The 18,333-nt window shown below is 42.6% G+C and overlaps 1 protein-coding gene across 1 annotated transcript; it reads left to right on the top strand.

The window, feature by feature from the left end:
* The first annotated feature begins 371 nt into the window (after nucleotides 1–371).
* Nucleotides 372–9,710, top strand: LOC142892535 (platelet endothelial cell adhesion molecule-like). The gene is made up of 9 exons (XM_076032746.1): nucleotides 372–485; nucleotides 2,453–2,948; nucleotides 3,141–3,413; nucleotides 5,205–5,477; nucleotides 5,669–5,941; nucleotides 6,101–6,379; nucleotides 6,871–7,086; nucleotides 9,299–9,373; nucleotides 9,676–9,710. Exons 1-9 carry the CDS (start codon nucleotides 372–374, stop codon nucleotides 9,708–9,710), a joined length of 2,034 nt encoding a protein of 677 aa, XP_075888861.1.
* Nucleotides 9,711–18,333: the final 8,623 nt, after the last annotated feature.

Here is an 18,333-nt window from a genome sequence, read left to right as displayed (position 1 = left end):
TATAATCATCCAGCAACTGTCCTAAAGATTCACTAGCTTAAATGCAATTGTGAACATGTTTGATGCAATTCACCCCAACATACTTCTGCAAGCAAAGGATGAGGAGTGACACCAAGCGAGCACTCCAGTTGGGACATCGGCCCCAGCTTCACTGGCCAGCTGCTTTCTTTCAGAACCTGTTTCAGGGATCACAATCAAAAATCTGTGGCGGATGTGGTAAAAGTGTTCATTGTTTACAATCCAGCAGTAACATCTACATTCAGTGAGGTTTGCACAGCCTTTATCTTATTCTGACTCTCCCTGTCACCGTGGCAACCGCAGAGCGCTCTTTCTCCAAATTCAAACTCATCCAAAACTATTTGAGGAGCACGATGGGACAGGACAGACTGAGTGGACTGGCCGTGCTGTCCATCCAGAATGAGCCAGCCAGGAAATTGGACATAAGGCAGATTGTGGGCGAGTTTGCAGAGCGCAAGGCTCGCCCAGTACCCTTCTTGTAGTGGGCCATAATTACTCTAGAAACTTAGCATTAAGCCTATAATATGTTCTTTTCTTATTTTCACATGAAACATTTAAAAAATTAACGTTTGCAAATGAATCCCATCTATTGTCTCAAAATGTATCTGGGGGCGGCGGGGGCGTGGTGGTGGTGGGGTAGGGGATGATCGTGTAGCCCCGCCCCCGGGCCCGGTGTTTACTTGTTCCGCCACTTCCCCTGAGGCCTGAAACGACCGCAGTGGCTGGAGGTGTTTGAGCCAGCGAAAATTAATCCAGGTGCATGACAGACGTTCATGTTGGTGAAAACAGATTTACTAGCTCAGCTGAACTTTAATCTTCACTTTATTCTTCATTTTAGTCTTCACTTTATTCTTCACTTCATTCTTCACCTCAATCTTCACTCACATAAAATTTGCTGCACAAACTTTTGTGTTTCTGTCTTGCTCCCACCCGCCACCACAGTCACAGCCCTGCTCACCTCCAGCAGTGCTGCTTGTTCCTCAGTGACGATGGCCATCGCACTGCTTCTCACCACCACCTCGCTCCTGTTCAGCTGTAAGAATGCCGACCACTCACAACTTGGATTTGTTCTTTGGAATGCACCTGAAAGTCTTATCCATTGTTGGTCTGATGTTTGTGGAGGATATTTATATATGTGTATATATATATATATATATATATATATATATATATATATATATATATATATATATATATATATATATATATGTATATATATGTATATATATATATATATATATATATATATATATATATATACATATATATATATATATAAATATATATATATATGTATATATATATATATATACATATACATATATATATATATATAAAAGGCAATTTAAAAAAATTAAAAATTGAAAAAGCTTTGAAGAACAAGCAGAAATTAAAAACAAATAAATGAGATTGAATTAAATATGATTAGTTATGAGGTAAAAGGAGACATAAACAATTTTGGAGAATAACAACAAATACATGTTCTAATAGAACAAAATGAACAGGAAAAAATTGATTGAAAAAAATGAGTTCATTAAAAGTCTGAAGATTGATGGGAAATCAGTGATTGTTGGGCAGGTGATTCTAACAGGCCTCCAGGGCCGTGACATATTAGAAGCTCAAACATGATTGGTGGAGTATTTTAATGGCCTGGATAGTTCAACCAATTTAAGCCACTTTCTCGTTACAAATAAAACTACAACAGTTAACGACCAAAATGAAGATATTTCTAATGAAAAAAAAAAACATGTTCACTTAGATTTTAAAGTCCCATCATCACAGGTAGCCACACATTCCTTGATCTTTTCTGTCTCAAGTGTCTCAAGTGGAGCAGACACGAGTGTTTTTTTCAATCAAAAAAAAAACTGTTGATCTTGAGTAAACAATATTAAGCCCACTGTTAACAGATTCTATTAAAATCACTTATCCTATTAATGTCAATGAAAATCACATCATTGTGAAAAAATAAATGTTTCATTGAAATTGGGTGAGGTGAGCTTTCCAATATTTCATGGAAAACTAATCTCATTTCCCCACATGGCATCCAAAACAACTGCTGCACCAGTTATCTTCAAAATCCCAGACAGGAAAAAACAGCACTATCTAAGAAAAAAAGATTTCTAATTTTATTATTATTATTTTGGCAGCCTCTAAAAGTTATTTCAGATCCTTCCAGGATGGAAATTCAAATGCTTGTAGTCTACAGCCTTTCCAATAGGTGTCACTAAATGCCAAAACACATTGTACCTTTATTTTAGAATTGTTGGGGTGTTTTTATTTACTCTTTAGCTTTTAGCTAAAATTGTGTTGTTGATTCCCGGAAAATCTAAATATCTTTGTTTCCTCCCCAGAAACCTATATAAAAAAGGTCACTCTGTCCATTGAACCCAGTCATGAGGTTGCCTGGGACACCAATGTGACCCTGCGCTGTCAGGCTGTGCTCAGTAAGCAAGAGGTGGTTCAGTTCACCATCTACAAGAGTGAAGACGTGGTTTGCACCCAGACCATGAGCAGCTCCAATGACCTGCTGTGCCCACTGACCAATCTCAAAGTGGCCAACTCAGGGCCCTACAGCTGTGAGGTTAAATTTGAGGACGAAGAGGAGACCTCTTCCAACCAAAATAATATTGTTGTAACTTTTATTACTTTGATCTACTTAGAGCTGGCCATCACGCCAGTTTTGGAGATCACCGGCCCACAAAAGATCGATGAAGGAGACCAACTTTCCCTCACATGCAGCATCAACACCTCTCTGCCCAGCACGAGCCGTGCCAAGCTGCTCCTGATGCAGGGCACCAAGCATCTCAGTGAAGGATTCCCCAAAGTCAACCACAGCCTCCTGGTGCTGGACAAGGGCCCATCAAACTTTACGTGTAAACCGGTATTGAAAGATGTGGTGAAAAGAACCTCAAAGAATATTTCAGTGGCCGGTGAGTTGCTGTGCTGTGTCTTTATCATTGTAAAAGGAAACTTTTACTAATCACGTCAGATTTGGTATATTATCAGGTGTGTATTGTGTTCACTGAAATTAGCTTGCTGATCAACAACCACATACAAAAGTGTCCTTCACCAATGACACCACTCCCGTTGATGATTTCCTGTGATTCCAAATCTGTCCACAGAGCTGTTCTCAGCGCCCACCCTCACCTTGTCTCCAGCTGAAGTCTTCCAGGAGGACGACGTGACGCTCACCTGTAGGAGTGACAGCTATGCCTCTGAGAGACTCAACGATAGCCAGCTGATGTACAGTCTGGATCCACCTCAGGACTTCCTCTACTCTAAAAGTAACGGGGTGTTCTATGGCAAGGCTCCTAAATCTGAGATCAATGTCAGCTGTGTGGCCAAGGGCAAGAACGTCACCAAATCCAGTGAGATCTCCACTCTGCGTCCCAAAGGTAAGACCGACCATAAGTGCATTATTCTAATGATACACTGATATTTTAAACTGGCTCAAAGTTGCTGTTTCTAATTCAAATCAATGCACCGGGTTCAGATTTGTTGTGTTTATTTAACAACGTCACTACGTTGTACTTAACATTGCTTTCACATCCATCCATCCATCCACCACCACCGGATACTATTTTGTGCAGTGGTTAGTGCCGTCGCCTCCCAGCAAGTACTGTAGGTCAAGGGTTCGATCCCGGGCCTTTCTGTGTGGAGTGTGCATGTTCTCCCTGTGCCTGCATGCGTTGTCTCTGGGTTCTCTGGTTTCCTCCCACAGTCCAAAAACATGCATGTGAAAACATGCATTTAAAACTCTAAATTGTCTGGTGAGTGTGAATAGTTGTTGTCTCTGTGTGGCCCTGCGATAAACTGGCAACTTGTCCAGGGTGCAACCCTGCCTTTGCCCCCTGACAGCTGGGATAGGCCCCAGCAGACTCCAGCAAACGTGAGTGCAGGAGGAAGCGGGTCTAGAAGATGGATGGATGAATCTGTTCCAAGTGCACACGTTTCAAACTTGTGGTCTCAAGCAATCAAAATAAATGATTTACCTTTGCCTTAACTTTGTGAGCAAAGTTGAAGCAAATAATTCTGCCACATCTGTGACTCCTTGATTTTCAATCGATCATTAAAAAAACAAAAAACAAAACTGAAACCTTGACTAAACCCTCCAAGACTGAAGTTTGCGTGTTAACTGTTTGTTCATGCATACGCTGTACTTTAAACTACTGCACTGGATGCACACAACCAATTTTACAACCATCCCATTAGTCAGCTTCTGCTGCAACAAATCTCTCTCTCGTGTCTGCTGATGCTGTTTATTGCAATGTATATATTGTGTCTGCAAATATTCTGTCATATAGTGAGGGGATTTATATGTCTATTGGTGTGACTTTTATTTATGTTCTATTTATTTCTGGTTACATTTTATGTTTGTGACACAAGATTTTTTTTTAAGGACTTCTCCTTATTACGTTATCAGTGACATTGAATTGAAAGCATCAACCTACTGCTCCTCTTGTGAACAAACAGAGAACAGAAATTGTCTGGAATTGTCTGATGCAAGTTTTTGCTTCTGAACAATGAAAGTAAAAATGTCCCGGTGCCAGTGTGTGTGTTTGAGCTGACACACTTTTGCTTGTGCCACCTGAACTAATTGGACCAGGAAAGGGATGGTTCAATGGTCAGTCCAGTGTGCAGAAAATGTTACAGATGAAATATTTTGGGATGAGTGCAAGATGTCATGAGGGATGACAAGGTCGTGACCGAATATTGTTCTGCTGATTATGGCGCTAAAACACGAAGAGACTGATCCGTAGTGGTTTCTAAATTAAGACCACAGTTTCAAAGGTTTAGGGCTCCAGGATTCTAAAACACAATCACTTCCTGCATCAACAATCCCAAACCATAAATATATGAGGTTGTGTCCTCGAGATGTTTTCTGCTACTGCACCTGCAGTGAAGAATTTCAAAATGTGTTGACGTTTTGTGTTTGAAGGAGTCGACTTTGCATGTTGTGTTTTTGGGTGCAGATGAATTAATGTGTTATTTTTCCCTGAAAAGAGTGTCAGTGAGTTTGTTGGTTTGTCTCATAACTCCTCATAACTTTGACAGCAGATCTCCTGTTGCCGTTTCTACCTGAAGTGATGGCCTAGGACTGAATGCCTTCACAAATCATGTACGGCTACGTTTCGCTGCTTGTTTTGCTCCAATCAGTTGGCTGTCTCTGCCTCTCCTCTCTCCAGTTCCCGTCTCCATCCCAGATATCTCGGTGGTCGGCCCGGCGATCCTCGGTCAGCCTGTAAAGATCTTTTGTCGGTCGCACACTGGCAGCCTGCCAATCAACTACACCCTGGTGAAGGGATACACCCCCGTGAGGGCTACCACGGTGCGGCTGGCCTCAGAGGAGGCCGTCTTCACTGTCGAAAGCACCAGCGACTTAGGAAGCTACAAGTGTGAGGCCAAAAACAGTCTGAAGAATCCACAGCTCAGCGAGGGGCTCATCGCCGCGGTCATCGGTAAATGTTTCTGTTCAGCACTTTCACATTGTTATGTTAAATTTACCTCACAAACACAAATGCAGATCTCCTGTTGCCGTTTCTACCTGAAGTGATGGCCTAGGACTGAATGCCTTCACAAATCATGTACGGCTACGTTTCGCTGCTTGTTTTGCTCCAATCAGTTGGGTGTCTCTGCCTCTCCTCTCCAGTTCCCGTCTCCATCCCAGAGATCTCGGTGGTCGGCCCGGCGATCCTCGGTCAGCCTGTAAAGATCCTTTGTCGGTCGCACACTGGCAGCCTGCCAATCAACTACACCCTGGTGAAGGGATACACCCCCGTGAGGGCTACCACGGTGCGGCTGGCCTCAGAGGAGGCCGTCTTCACTGTCGAAAGCACCAGCGACTTAGGAAGCTACAAGTGTGAGGCCAAAAACAGTCTGAAGAATCCACAGCTCAGCGAGAGGCTCATCGACGCGGTCACCGGTAAATGTTTCTGTTTAGCACTTTCACATTGTAACTTCACGTCACGTCACGTCACGTCACGTTATGTTACGTTACGTTACATTTACCTCAAAAACACAAATGCAGTGCTACTGATCAGAGAAAATCTCCACTAATCATTGATCTCTTTCCTCCCCACAGTGCCTCTCTCCAACCCAACCATGACCGTCATCCCAGACTTGGCAGAAATCACCGAAGGAGGCCGTCTCTACCTTATCTGTAGCGTTGAAGGCACTCCGCCGGTCACCTTTAAGTGGTACCGCTCGGATGATGAAAATCCAGTGTACGCCGTCACCTCTTACAGCCACAACACACACTACCAGATCCCGGTCCTGTCCAGGAAACACAGCGGCAGGTACCGCTGCGAGGCTGCCAACCCCGCCAATAACATCGTCTACAGTGATTTTGTTGACATCCATGGTGAGCAAACAACTTTTTAAGCATTTTTAGAGGCAGATATTGTATTTCCTCTGTTTATTACCATTTTATTATAGATCTTTTTTTGTTTATCAGCTTTGATCAAAAATATTCCAAATCACACTAAGTTTCACACATGCATTATTAGAGCTGGTGAGAAAATGATAAATTAACCACTAGGTTGTCTCCTTTTGTCGTAACTTAATAATTAAGGATTCGTGCATCAATCTGGGGGAAAACATCCATAAAAATATGTGTAAAGTGAAGGAGAGGCCCACTGAAAAACTTTGAAGGTGACAGGACGAACCAAAGAAAAACAATCAGATTTCCATTGGACAGTATTGGCAGGTAGTAACTGCCCAAGACTTCCGGTGCATGCAAGGAGGTGACATCAACTCCTTGAACGCTGCTGAAAGCTACTGTGTTTAACTGAACATCTTAGATTTTATAGCCACTGACCGTCTGTCCTTGTGTGTGTCTCTGTGTCTCCGCAGTGCGCATGGCGTTGTGGAAGAAAGCCCTGATTGGAGGAGTGTGTGCGCTGGGCAGCGTGTCAGCGCTTGTGGTGGTGCTTAAACTGTACTTCAAATCCAGGAGAGGTAAAGAGACCTACAATCCTCCGGCTAGTCAGGCCTCTCGTGTCAAAAAACAAAACCGAACATTTCTTCACTGCTTCCTACTGCTTTTCTTTTCACATCTCCTCTCTTGTTGTAGGTAAAAGAGACAGTCGTTGAATTGTCAGTAGGAGTTGACTTGTTTCTTTGGTCCCTGTCATCGAGGATAAAGCAGGGAATGTGAGCAGTTCAGATAATTACCGACACATTGCCCTTGCTAGTGTTCTGTCTAAAGTTGTTGAACACATCCTTCTGGAAAGAGTCACTTCATTAATTAGCTCTGCAGATAATGAGGTTGGTTTTAAACTTAAGCATGGTAGAGATGTGTGTATTTATATTCTAAAGGAACTAGTGACTGGCTACAAAAGGAAAAACTCCTCAGTATTTATGTGCTTCTTAGATGCTTCCAAGGCATTTGATCGTGTTAACCATGGAAAGTTATTTGAAAAATTGAGCAAAGCGGGCATTCCCAAATACATTATAAGAATCCTTTCGTATTGGTATGCACACCAGACAATGCAGGTGAAATGGGATGATTGTGTATCTGGCCCTTTCCAAGTCAGCAATGGAGTCAGGCAAGGGAGCATCCTATCCCCTATTTTATTTCATTTTTATATGACCAGTCTATCAGAACAGTTAAAAATGTGTAATGTGTTTGGTGATACGGTTGTGAACCATCTTATGTACGCAGATGATTGTGTTCTACTTAGCCCAAGCTCAGCCGGTTTGCAGCAGCTCCTTAACGTGTGCTCCAAATATGGGGAGCTACAGGACATAAAATGCAATAATTCCAAGATTTCCAGGAAAATTGAGGACAGATGGCTGGTATTCCCTGACTTTAAGTTGGCTGGTCATGTTTTGAATACAAAAACAGTGACAATGCTTCTTGGGTTTAACTATTTTCAAACCTTTTTCTTTGTGTTCCAGCTTTGTGAAAGATGACTTTATCCACATGCAAAATCACCAGTTTGTAATTTGTTCCTTTTTGAACTTTTGGAGCTCGTACTCTGTTTTGATGAAGCTCAATCCATTGTGGCGTTATGTCTCACTCGGCCTACATTGACTTTAGTTTTACTAGATGACTCTTTGATGGTGACTCTGACCCGCGACACAGGGGTTTAGATTGCGGCCACAGGTAGCTCAGTTCTACTCCTCCACCACCTCTGAACCACTAACCTTCCTCATCGGTCGTCATGGATGCAAACGTTGTAGGCAGCGAAACCTTCACACTGTGTAGTGTTAGCACCACACTGTGATGCCAGTCGGTCAGTCAGTGGCTCTTGCTGAGAGTTGTTGCGAGCTGCTCAGCGTGGCCCGTTATCTTCTTCCAGGCCTTCCAGCCTGAATTCAAGACGGCAAAGAGGGGAGAGCGACCAATGGGCTTTCTCCTGCCGACATCAGCCACAGGAGCAGTGACAGTATCCCAGCCGCAGTGTGGAGATGCTTCATGATGGGCTTTCAGGGCCTCCCAAAGAAAACAGAAAAAAAACAAGAAAAAACAGACTTGATCGCAATACTGTTCATTCAAAGACTGGACTCTTCACTGATGAGTCGGTGAACAGTTGGAATGAACCCAATGCTCCCTCTCCCCTCTAACTGCCACCCACAGGTCTGATCTGATCTTTTGACTTGTCTTTTCTTCTTCAGTGGTTTCTTCCATTTAAAATGCCAACTTTTTCTTTGCCACTGTCGCCTCAGATGATAATCTCTGGCAAGATTTTTTTCTTCACCGCATTAGTCCACAATCTGTTCAAAGCCTGACATCATCAGTTTATCCATTCTGTGGATCTGTGCAGGCGCTGACAGCAGCATTGGTTGGACTCAGAAAACACCTGAAACTGGTTTGCAAAATTTATTTTCCTATTACTTCATGAAATCGTTTTTACAACAGGTTCATGTACTGATAATAAAATAAGGTAAACTTATACTGAAAGAAATATATGAAGGGTAAACAGCAATAATAAAATTAGTTTTGGTCACCAGATATATATATATTTTTTGAAAAGGAAGAACTGGGAGATCCTTCAAATATAAGCATAGATCAATTTTAACATTCTGAATCATTGACTCGAACCAACTGACTTGTTATAGGGTGAGGATTAGGTTCTGTAACTAACATAGTGAAGGTCTCAGTGAGGGACACGCGTTCAAAACACTGGCACGAGCAGCAGAGTTGAGGAATAGATGGAGTTCACTGATAGGACAGAGACGCATGTTTCTGTTCTGTGAATTTAGCATCACAGTCAAACTTTGATTGAACAGAAGAATACAGGGTTTGCATGGACATGTCTTGCAGTGTTCTTTTCAGACACAGTGGACAACGAGGAGAGCAGCGTGGACTACACGGAGATGGTGAATGCCCAGCCAGCGGATCCCAGCAGAGGTAATCACGCTTTTGACTTGTTTTGTCTGCCTGTTTACACTGTAAATTCTAATAAGTTGAGTTTACTTCAATAAATTTAGGAAACCGATTACCTTGGGAAAATTAAGTAAATTAACTTTTTTTTTTTCAGGTGTAATTATTCATATTTATAAAAACGATGATGGCATGGAATGGAATTACTGTAGATACTGTGATTATAAAGACTATTTAAGGTCATTAAAGGTCATCTCTGTGTTTGTGAGGACTTGATGTGCAAATGGAAACAGTGATATTTTCCTGGTATCTTCTTCGTGCCACTGCAGCTGCACCCGCTGGACTGAACCCTGGAAGAAAGTGAATGGGTGGTTCGCCTTTCATGTTGAGTCCAAACTTTGCAAATGCAGCCTGATAGTAAGGACAGATAGGGGTGCAGAGGGCAAGAGGGCCACGATAAATCAACATCTATCCCAGCTGCCACCATCAGTTCAGTCACGTCTTCTCTGCTTCCCCACAGCTTTGGAACGCAGATCTTGCACTTCTACTGCTTCATGACGGCGGCCACCTTCTGCAATTACCACCACAGCATTAGTGGGGGGGGGGGGGGGGGGAATTAAACAAAACAGTTTACTTGTTGTCATTTTTTTTTTTTTTAACCTGAATGATTTCTGAATTAATTCTTGGAAAGATGTTGTAGAAAATGATGAGAATAAAACTTAAATGATTTTCAGTTACTTTACAACTAAACAAAAACAACAACAACAACACAAAACCCTCTGGTTGAAACTGATTGCTGATATTGTGTCATTGTTGTGTATTATTGGTAGTTCTGTGGGATAAGATGGTAAGATGGGTGCTATACTGGAATATAATGCACAGAGCATATCTGGACCAGTCAGTTCATCCTTCATTGAAAATGCAAAATCTGTAAGAGTTTTAAACCAAAAGGCGTTTGCGTGCACACAAAGTCTGTGCATCACTATGATAATTGGAGGGATGAACTTCGGTCACCTCAATGCACAAGTTTCTTTGTCCCATGGAAGCCCAGGTACTGGATGAGCAATTTGACTTATCTCATGAGGAAATAGCAGCAGCTTGTTCACTGTCTGCAGAATCACGATGGTGTGAATGGTATTTACGATGATGATAATGATAATTAAAATGTTGGATGCCCCCGAGGTAATACTAAATGAGAAAGGAAAATAGGCTGCAGATGAACTGTTTCCCTGAATAGTCGCCCGCCGAGAAATTGCATAGCTAATTGTCAGATACTGGGCTTATTCAAATGATAACCTGATTAATCTAAAGAGAAAGAAAGAGAAAATCTCTATATATAGATATATACATACCTATACCCTAAAGTTGGCTCATTCCCTCAGTGAGAGATTTAACCGACCCTCGCAGCTCCTTGTTTTCTGCGGCTAGGGAGACAACCTGTTGCTGGCTGAATTCCAGCGACTCACGCAGCGCCTGGAATTCTTTGGAGTATTTCCATTAGATTTAATCTGGCATCAACGCTGGAGAGCCTTTGTTCGATCGACAATAATATGTCAATTGACGAATTACCGGGCGGTGAAATTGCTCCGGGGGAGTCTTCGGGACGGCTTCGCTTGGAAGACGGCGTTGGCGTCGGCGTCGGCATCTTGCTCGTCTTCCCCATAACTCTTCGGTCGAAGATGTCGTCCAGATATATTTTTTTGAGATCGACTAAGCGCTCCTCGGCCTCCAGGCTTCTTTATCGTTTTTTATTTTATTTTATAAATATATGTAATTCGCAAAATAATCAAGCAAAGTTTTGTTTACTAATGACAGGGTGTCGCCATTTTGGATTGCACCGACGGTCCGAGAATCTCACAGCATCACGCGAGACCATTATTTTTGATCTTCATCAGTGATTCCCAAATGCACTATGTCTTTATTTGCTATATGTATTTTCCACTTCGTAGTCCTGGCTTGAACGTTTGGATATATTGCATAGTACATTATATCAGCTCAGCGCATTACATTTTAGGAGAAGTTTGGGTAGAGAATTGTTCTTTGATTTGATGTTGCCATTGAAACTTATGAGGTACTAAGTGTTTCAAATAATTGTGTGATTTTTCCAACTCTATGTGATTGTGTGCTCTAACATCTTCAATAAAATATGAATCAAACTGGAACCAAGATGTATTTTGCATCCAATCACAATGTATTGGAACATGGTATTTAATTCATGCATTAAAAAAATCTGAGTTTGGATTATGAATGAAATAAACAAGCTTAACACAGGACTTTTGGCACGGCAGCTCAATGCTGGTCCAGCACCTATGGCACCTTTAGTCATGGGCGTGGTAGTGGGGGGGGAAAGTGGACCTGACTACCCAGGGCCCGAGTAGGGAGAGGGGCCCATAAAGATTTTATTTTTTATTCGGGACTGAGCCCCGTGCTCATTCAAACACCCACGTGTTTGTCTCATCAAGGCCTAAAATTTACATTTGTCAGCCACATCCAAAAAAACAACAAAAAACAAAACAAAACTGGAGGTGAAAAATCTGCATCATTTGCATACACAGACTTATGATTATTTAGACCTCTTCCAGAGTCGGCAGATGTCGGGGTGGCGTTGTCGGTCGTCGGCAGAGGTCGGGGGTCATCGGGCGTCGTCGGCGGCCACTTCGGCTCAGTCCCGCAAACCCCTGCCTGCAGGTTTAATTTTTATTTGTTATTTCAAATTGGTATCATATTTTGGTTTTTGAACTGAATATGAATATATCACAGGCAATTGCACTTTGTTTTCTTCTGTCTCCAATTTTACAATTTTATGCACTGAAAAAAGTATAAGACAAACAATACTTACCAGCCTCTAAATCATTGTGTTAATTCTTCATGTTTATGGATAGAGTTGAACGTTGGATCGGCTTTGAGCATGAAAGATACACAATGCAGAACACTGACTGCATAACGTTCTTTGTTTTTGTTTATTGTTTTTTTTCAACGGGTACCTACAGGCAGAACATGATCAAAGCAGCAATGTAGGACATGCGATTGGCTATTCAAACATGACAGTCATAAATGCCGGCTTGTGATTGGACAATGCCCCACAACAACAGACGTATAACTGCAGCTCAGTCCTCTGCTCACTCCCTTTTACCACTGGCGTGAGGTAAGGCATTCACAGTTCTCCTTACTGCAACTAAGGAAATTAGTTAATTTGTATAGACATGTGAATCTTTGTGTACATGTTGAATCGGGCTTTCCTACCGTCAAAATGCTGCTTTGATCATGTTCTACCTGTAGACAGGGTATTCATGTGTCACAATGTCACAATTTAGACATTCTGTTACAATCCAGTCCACTTCATGTAGACGCAGAAATGACTGAGTGCATAGCGTTTGTTTCCAAAGTTGCAAAACTGGCGCTGGCGTCGGCAGAGGTTTGGGGTTGTCTGGGTTTTTTGTCCCAAAACGATACTGGTCGCGACCAGTTGCTCTCTGGCACGGACCAGTGGTCTCAACCACTAGGGGCGCTAAAGATGGTTGCGACAGTCTCCACAGTGGTCTGTCCTGTGACCCTTGTGGTCTGTCTGTTATCTGGATCAGCTAATAAGTGGTCCGTGAAGTGGTTTTTGATTTTTAATGCACCTTCTCCGTTCACTGTACGCGTTGTCAGCACTGTTGGTTGAATACATATCAAAGATCTCTCTCGTTGGTTACCGGCTGAGGTCGTGGACACACCTCCAGCGTGGGAGACCAGCACGTCGTTTGTTTTAGACGGAATGTCTTCAGGGTTATCACATGAATTGTGTTTTATTTGTTACTATTCCAATCATTTCAACTGTGTGGCTAGTTTAGGAAACTCTTTACTGTAGTTTTAATCTCTTGTGCTGAAGGAAAACAGAGAAACGGGGGGGGTTTTAACAGTGCCGTAGATTATGTAGACAGACTATGGATGCGACCAATGTTCCCTCTAATTTTTCATGTGTCTGGGCATACACACAAGCTCCTTGAGCACACTGAGGACCACTGTGAGCAACATCAGACCACACACCAGTATCACACCTGTTCAAAACCTTGGATCATAGCAAGTTACATGGCTTATTAAAGGAATCAAATTACAGCAGCAATTTTCATGAGTTTACTTTTAATATAAGTGATTTGAACCACTTAAAATGAAATAGACAAAAATCTTGTTTTTCAGGAGATGTGTAGTATGTTATATGTGAGAGCCCTGCTTTGGTCACAGGAAGAGTCCTGCTTAACCACAGGAAGAGTCCTGCTTTGGCCTGGGTGAGGCTCAGTTGTGGCCTGGCTGAGGGTCAAGTTCTGGAAGAAATGATACATATAACATTTTGTTCACATTAAAACATTCACATTTTGCACAATGACGTGTGCTGTAGCTTGTGATACAGTGTAAATTCCTGTAACTCTTTGTCTGTAAAATATCCAATTACTCAGTTTTTATTTGCATTTCTACTACCCATCAGGGGTTCCTACCGTCAAAATGCTGCTTTGATCATGTTCTACCTGTAGACTGGGTATTCATGTGTCACAATGTCACAATTTAGACATTCTGTTACAATCCAGTCCACTTCATGTAGACGCAGAAATGACTGAGTGCATAGCGTTTGTTTCCAAAGTTGCAAAAGTGGCGTTGGCGTCGGCAGAGGTTTGGGGTTGTCTGGGTTTTTTGTCCCAAAACGATACTGGTCGCGACCAGTTGCTGTCTGGTACGGACCAGTGGTCTCAACCACTAGGGGCGCTAAAGATGGTTGCGACAGTCTCCACAGTGGTCTGTCCTGTGACCCTTGTGATCTGTCTGTTATCTGGATCAGCTAATAAGTGGTCCGTGAAGTGGTTTTTGATTTTTAATGCACCTTCTCCGTTCACTGTACGTGTTGTCAGCACTGTTGGTTGAATACATATCAAAGATCTCTCTCGCTGGTTGCCGGCTGAGGTCGTGGACACACCTCCAGCGTGGGAGACCAGCACGTCATTTGTTTTAGACGGAATGTCTTCAGGGTTATCACATGAATTGTGTTTTATTTGTTACTATTCCAATCATTTCAACTGTGTGGCTAGTTTAGGAAACTCTTTACTGTAGTTTTAATCTCTTGTGCTGAAGGAAAACAGAGAAACGGGGGGGTTTTAACAGTGCCGTAGATTATGTAGACAGACTATGGATGCGACCAATGTTCCCTCTAATTTTTCATGTGTCTGGGCATACACACAAGCTCCTTGAGCACACTGAGGACCACTGTGAGCAACATCAGACCACACACCAGTACCACACCTGTTCAAAACCTTGGATCATAGCAAGTTATATGGCTTATTAAAGGAATCAAATTACAGCAGCAATTTTCATGAGTTTACTTTTAATATAAGTGATTTGAACCACTTAAAATGAAAAAGACAAAAATCTTGTTTTTCAGGAGATGTGTCGTATGTTATATGTGAGAGCCCTGCTTTGGTCACAGGAAGAGTCCTGCTTAACCACAGGAAGAGTCCTGCTTTGGCCTGGGTGAGGCTCAGTTGTGGCCTGGCTGAGGGTCATGTTCTGGAAGAAATGATACATATAACATTTTGTTCACATTAAAACATTCACATTTTTGCACAATGACGTGTGCTGTAGCTTGTGATACAGTGTAAATTCCTGTAACTCTTTGTCTGTAAAATATCTAATTACTCAGTTTTTATTTGCATTTCTACTGCCCATCAGGGTTTCCTCTTGTTTGAAACTGTGGGGGGAGGGCTTCAGCGTCGTCCCCCCCGTCCCCTCATATTTAACAATATGTTAATTTATTTTTTTTTAATGTAAATTACTTCTCAAACACACCTAACAATTCAACTACCAATGAATGAGCAGTAGCATGCATGTGATTACATCGATTGAAAAATAAGCCGAAGTGATACGTCTTCTCGGAATAGAGTAGCTAAGCCAGTGTGTTAACAGCAAGCCGGTGGAAATAGAGCGGAGTGGCACCTCTTCGCTTTGTTACGCAATCTATGTCAGCGCGCGGCTGCAGCCTGGAAAGTTTCTCCGCCTTTTAGACTTATATGGTGCCGGTGCAGTTGGAAGGAAAAGGAAAAAAATCATCCTTCCAAAGGCGTTGCGGTGCGCCACCTAATACGTTTGTGTTGAATTTCATTTTATGCGCTGCAGAGATTTTCTTGTGCGCTGAGAATGTGCAAGCAGTGCGCGATTGCGCAAGCGCGCAGTTTAGAGGGAACGTTGCATGCGACCGCAGTGTTCTCTCAGAACTCGGGTTGCCAGGTTCTTTGGATATCAGCTGCACCATCTCAAAGGATGAATCACTAATAATAGAAATAATACAATAATCATGAGCACTGAATTGGCTCCAACCCCCTCTCCTCCAAAGATTGCCTTTGAGGGGATTTTTCTATCTGCACATAAAGGAAAGGCTTTTAACACGGCAGAAACAGAGGACGAGTGCAAACAATCAGATTGATCCCTGTGACACCAGACTTTGTCGCTGGACATGGATTTAAGGCGAGGCGTGAGATGGATAAAATAAACCAAATACGACACCAGATTGTCTCTCTTTTGTTGCCATTTTCATTTGAAGCAGCGTCGTCCATGTGCGCCGGGCGTATTGCAGTAAAAGCAGCGTTGTTTTGGAGAAACTGTGGTTAAGACTTGTCAAACTCGTTTTAGAATGAACAAGTTGGATTAACTGTCTAGAATGATGAACTAAAGTCTTTTCGTTGGCTTGTAATATACGTTTAAACGGAACCTGGCTGCATTTGTGTGCATTTGAGTGCAGCCATACTCGTATGTGACTACTTTCCTCCTTTAATCCTGAACTCCAGTGGAGCAGCCTGGTGTGTCCATTTAAAAAAAAAGACAAAAGATTTTTTAAGAGTAGCAGAAAGCAACATATTTTTAGTACAATGACATGAACATTGCAACAGATAAACAGATTAATGAAGTCTTTTGGGGTTTTGACGTGACTGAAGTGGCATCAGCTGCAGAGCTTGAAAACAAAATAGTTGGTTTTAAAGAGAAAAACTGAATAGATCTGTGAAATTGTCGTGGACAAGGCTATGATGGAGTGGCACATATGACTGCTGTGTATTCAGGCGTGCAAGCAAGAATAGCAGAGAAGGAGCCCCTCGCACATTATGTTAATTGCGCAGCTCATAATCTCAACCTAGTACTCAATGACTCTATTAAAAATGTCCCTAGAGTGAAGCAGTTCTGACGCTATAGAGACGCTCTCCAATTTTGTTGGTCATAGTGTAAAAACCATGGTCATTGCTCAGGGATTTTATGACGCCAGAGATCAGAAATATCAGACTAAAACGCTTATGTCCCACTCGCTGGTCATCTCGCCATGATGCACTTGGTGCATTAAGGCACAGATATGGAGACATTATAAAAGCCCTTGTCAAAATATCTTTGACCAGTGATGAAAAACAAAGAGTGCAATGAAGCAAGTGCACTCAAGAATGCCTTCAGCCAGTTTTCCTTTCTATCTTTTCAACATGCAGACCATTTCAAAGCGTGAATGCTGTTTCACAGTTACTGCAAGTGTGGCAAGGCACAGAGGACCCAGGCGGGCTTTGAACCCCACACTCCCAGGTAATGGCCATTCACGTTTAAAGCATTCAGCCAGAGGGATCCCCTTGGCCAAGTAGCCATGCCGCATGATCAATTGGAGGCATGGTGACAGGACCGCCACTGTGACACAAGCAAAAGCCGTGGATATTCTCAACGCATCTACTCTAGTGCAAAATACCATCAGTGGCTTGGTCGAGTATAGGGGACAGTTTGAGGAGACAAAGTCCGCCACTCTTGCTCTATACTAAATGAGGAAGTCAAACAGTTTGAAACAATCAGGGTAAGAAAAGTTCAGCGTCACTTTGATGAACTTTCTGAAGACAGCCGCCATACAGACGCAGAGAGCAACTTTCAGGTGAACGTTTTCAATGCATGTCTTGATATAATCATCCAGCAACTGTCCTAAAGATTCACTAGCTTAAATGCAATTGTGAACATGTTTGATGCAATTCACCCCAACATACTTCTGCAAGCAAAGGATGAGGAGTGACACCAAGCGAGCACTCCAGTTGGGACATCGGCCCCAGCTTCACTGGCCAGCTGCTTTCTTTCAGAACCTGTTTCAGGGATCACAATGAAAAATCTGTGGCGGATCTGGTAAAAGTGTTCATTGTTTACAATCCAGCAGTAACATCTAACAGCTTAAAGCAAAGCCAGTATGGTCATCAGTCGAGTTAAAGGTGACTGTGTCGAGTGGATGAAGCAAGTGACTGTAATCCACCCAGTCCACTGCCGTATTTTTTTGTTGTTGTATTTTTTTCCCTTTCCTTCTGTGTACTTATACGACTCTAAGAGGAGGCATTTTTTGGTTGCCATTAAAATATTAAAGACACACCTGTACCCTGATTTTTTGTTGTACGTCGGTGCATGCAGTTTTTGCCGGCTACACTATAATATGTTCTTTTCTTATTTTCACATGAAACATTTAAAACATGAACATTTGCAACTGAATCCCATCTATTGTCTCAATCAAAATGTATCGGGGGGGGGGGGCAAGGTGGTGGTGGGGTAGGGGATGATCGTGTAGCCCCGCCCCCGGGCCCAGTGTTGACTTGTTCCGTCACTTCCCCTGAGGCCTGAAACGACTGCAGTGGCTGGAGGTGTTTGAGCCAGCGAAAATTAATCCAGGTGCATGACAGACGTTCATGTTGGTGAAAACAGATTTACTAGCTAAGCAGAACTTTAATCTTCACTTTAATCTTCACTCACACAACCTTTTGCTGCACTAACTTTTGTATTCCTGTCTTGCCGTTCTTGCCGTACTATATCAACCAGCCAGGGATCGACTATGGCATCCTTCGGGATGTGATAATCAGTGGGACTTTTGCTCTGCACCCCCCTTGTGACCGCCGTGTTTCTCTCTCACACACACCCATGAAGGTGGCCAGAGGAGAACATTCCACAACAGTGTGCAGCATGAACATCTT

The sequence above is a fragment of the Nelusetta ayraudi genome, unplaced genomic scaffold (genome assembly GCF_046127955.1).
Source record: "Nelusetta ayraudi isolate G7.1 ecotype Tasmania unplaced genomic scaffold, CSIRO-AGI_Nayr_v1 ptg000034l, whole genome shotgun sequence".
Classification (NCBI taxonomy): domain Eukaryota; kingdom Metazoa; phylum Chordata; class Actinopteri; order Tetraodontiformes; family Monacanthidae; genus Nelusetta; species Nelusetta ayraudi.
This window is presented reverse-complemented; position numbering and strand designations above follow the sequence as displayed.

Excerpts from the sequence above, each read along its gene's own strand:
- LOC142892535 (XM_076032746.1), top strand. The coding sequence starts at position 372 with ATGGGACAGGACAGACTGAGTGGACTGGCCGTGCTGTCCATCCAGAAT. Across the intron at positions 486-2,452 it reads CAGAGCGCAAGGCTCGCCCA|GCTGTGCTCAGTAAGCAAGA; the intron begins GTACCCTTCTTG and ends CTGCGCTGTCAG. Across the intron at positions 5,942-6,100 it reads GCTCATCGACGCGGTCACCG|TGCCTCTCTCCAACCCAACC; the intron begins GTAAATGTTTCT and ends TCCTCCCCACAG.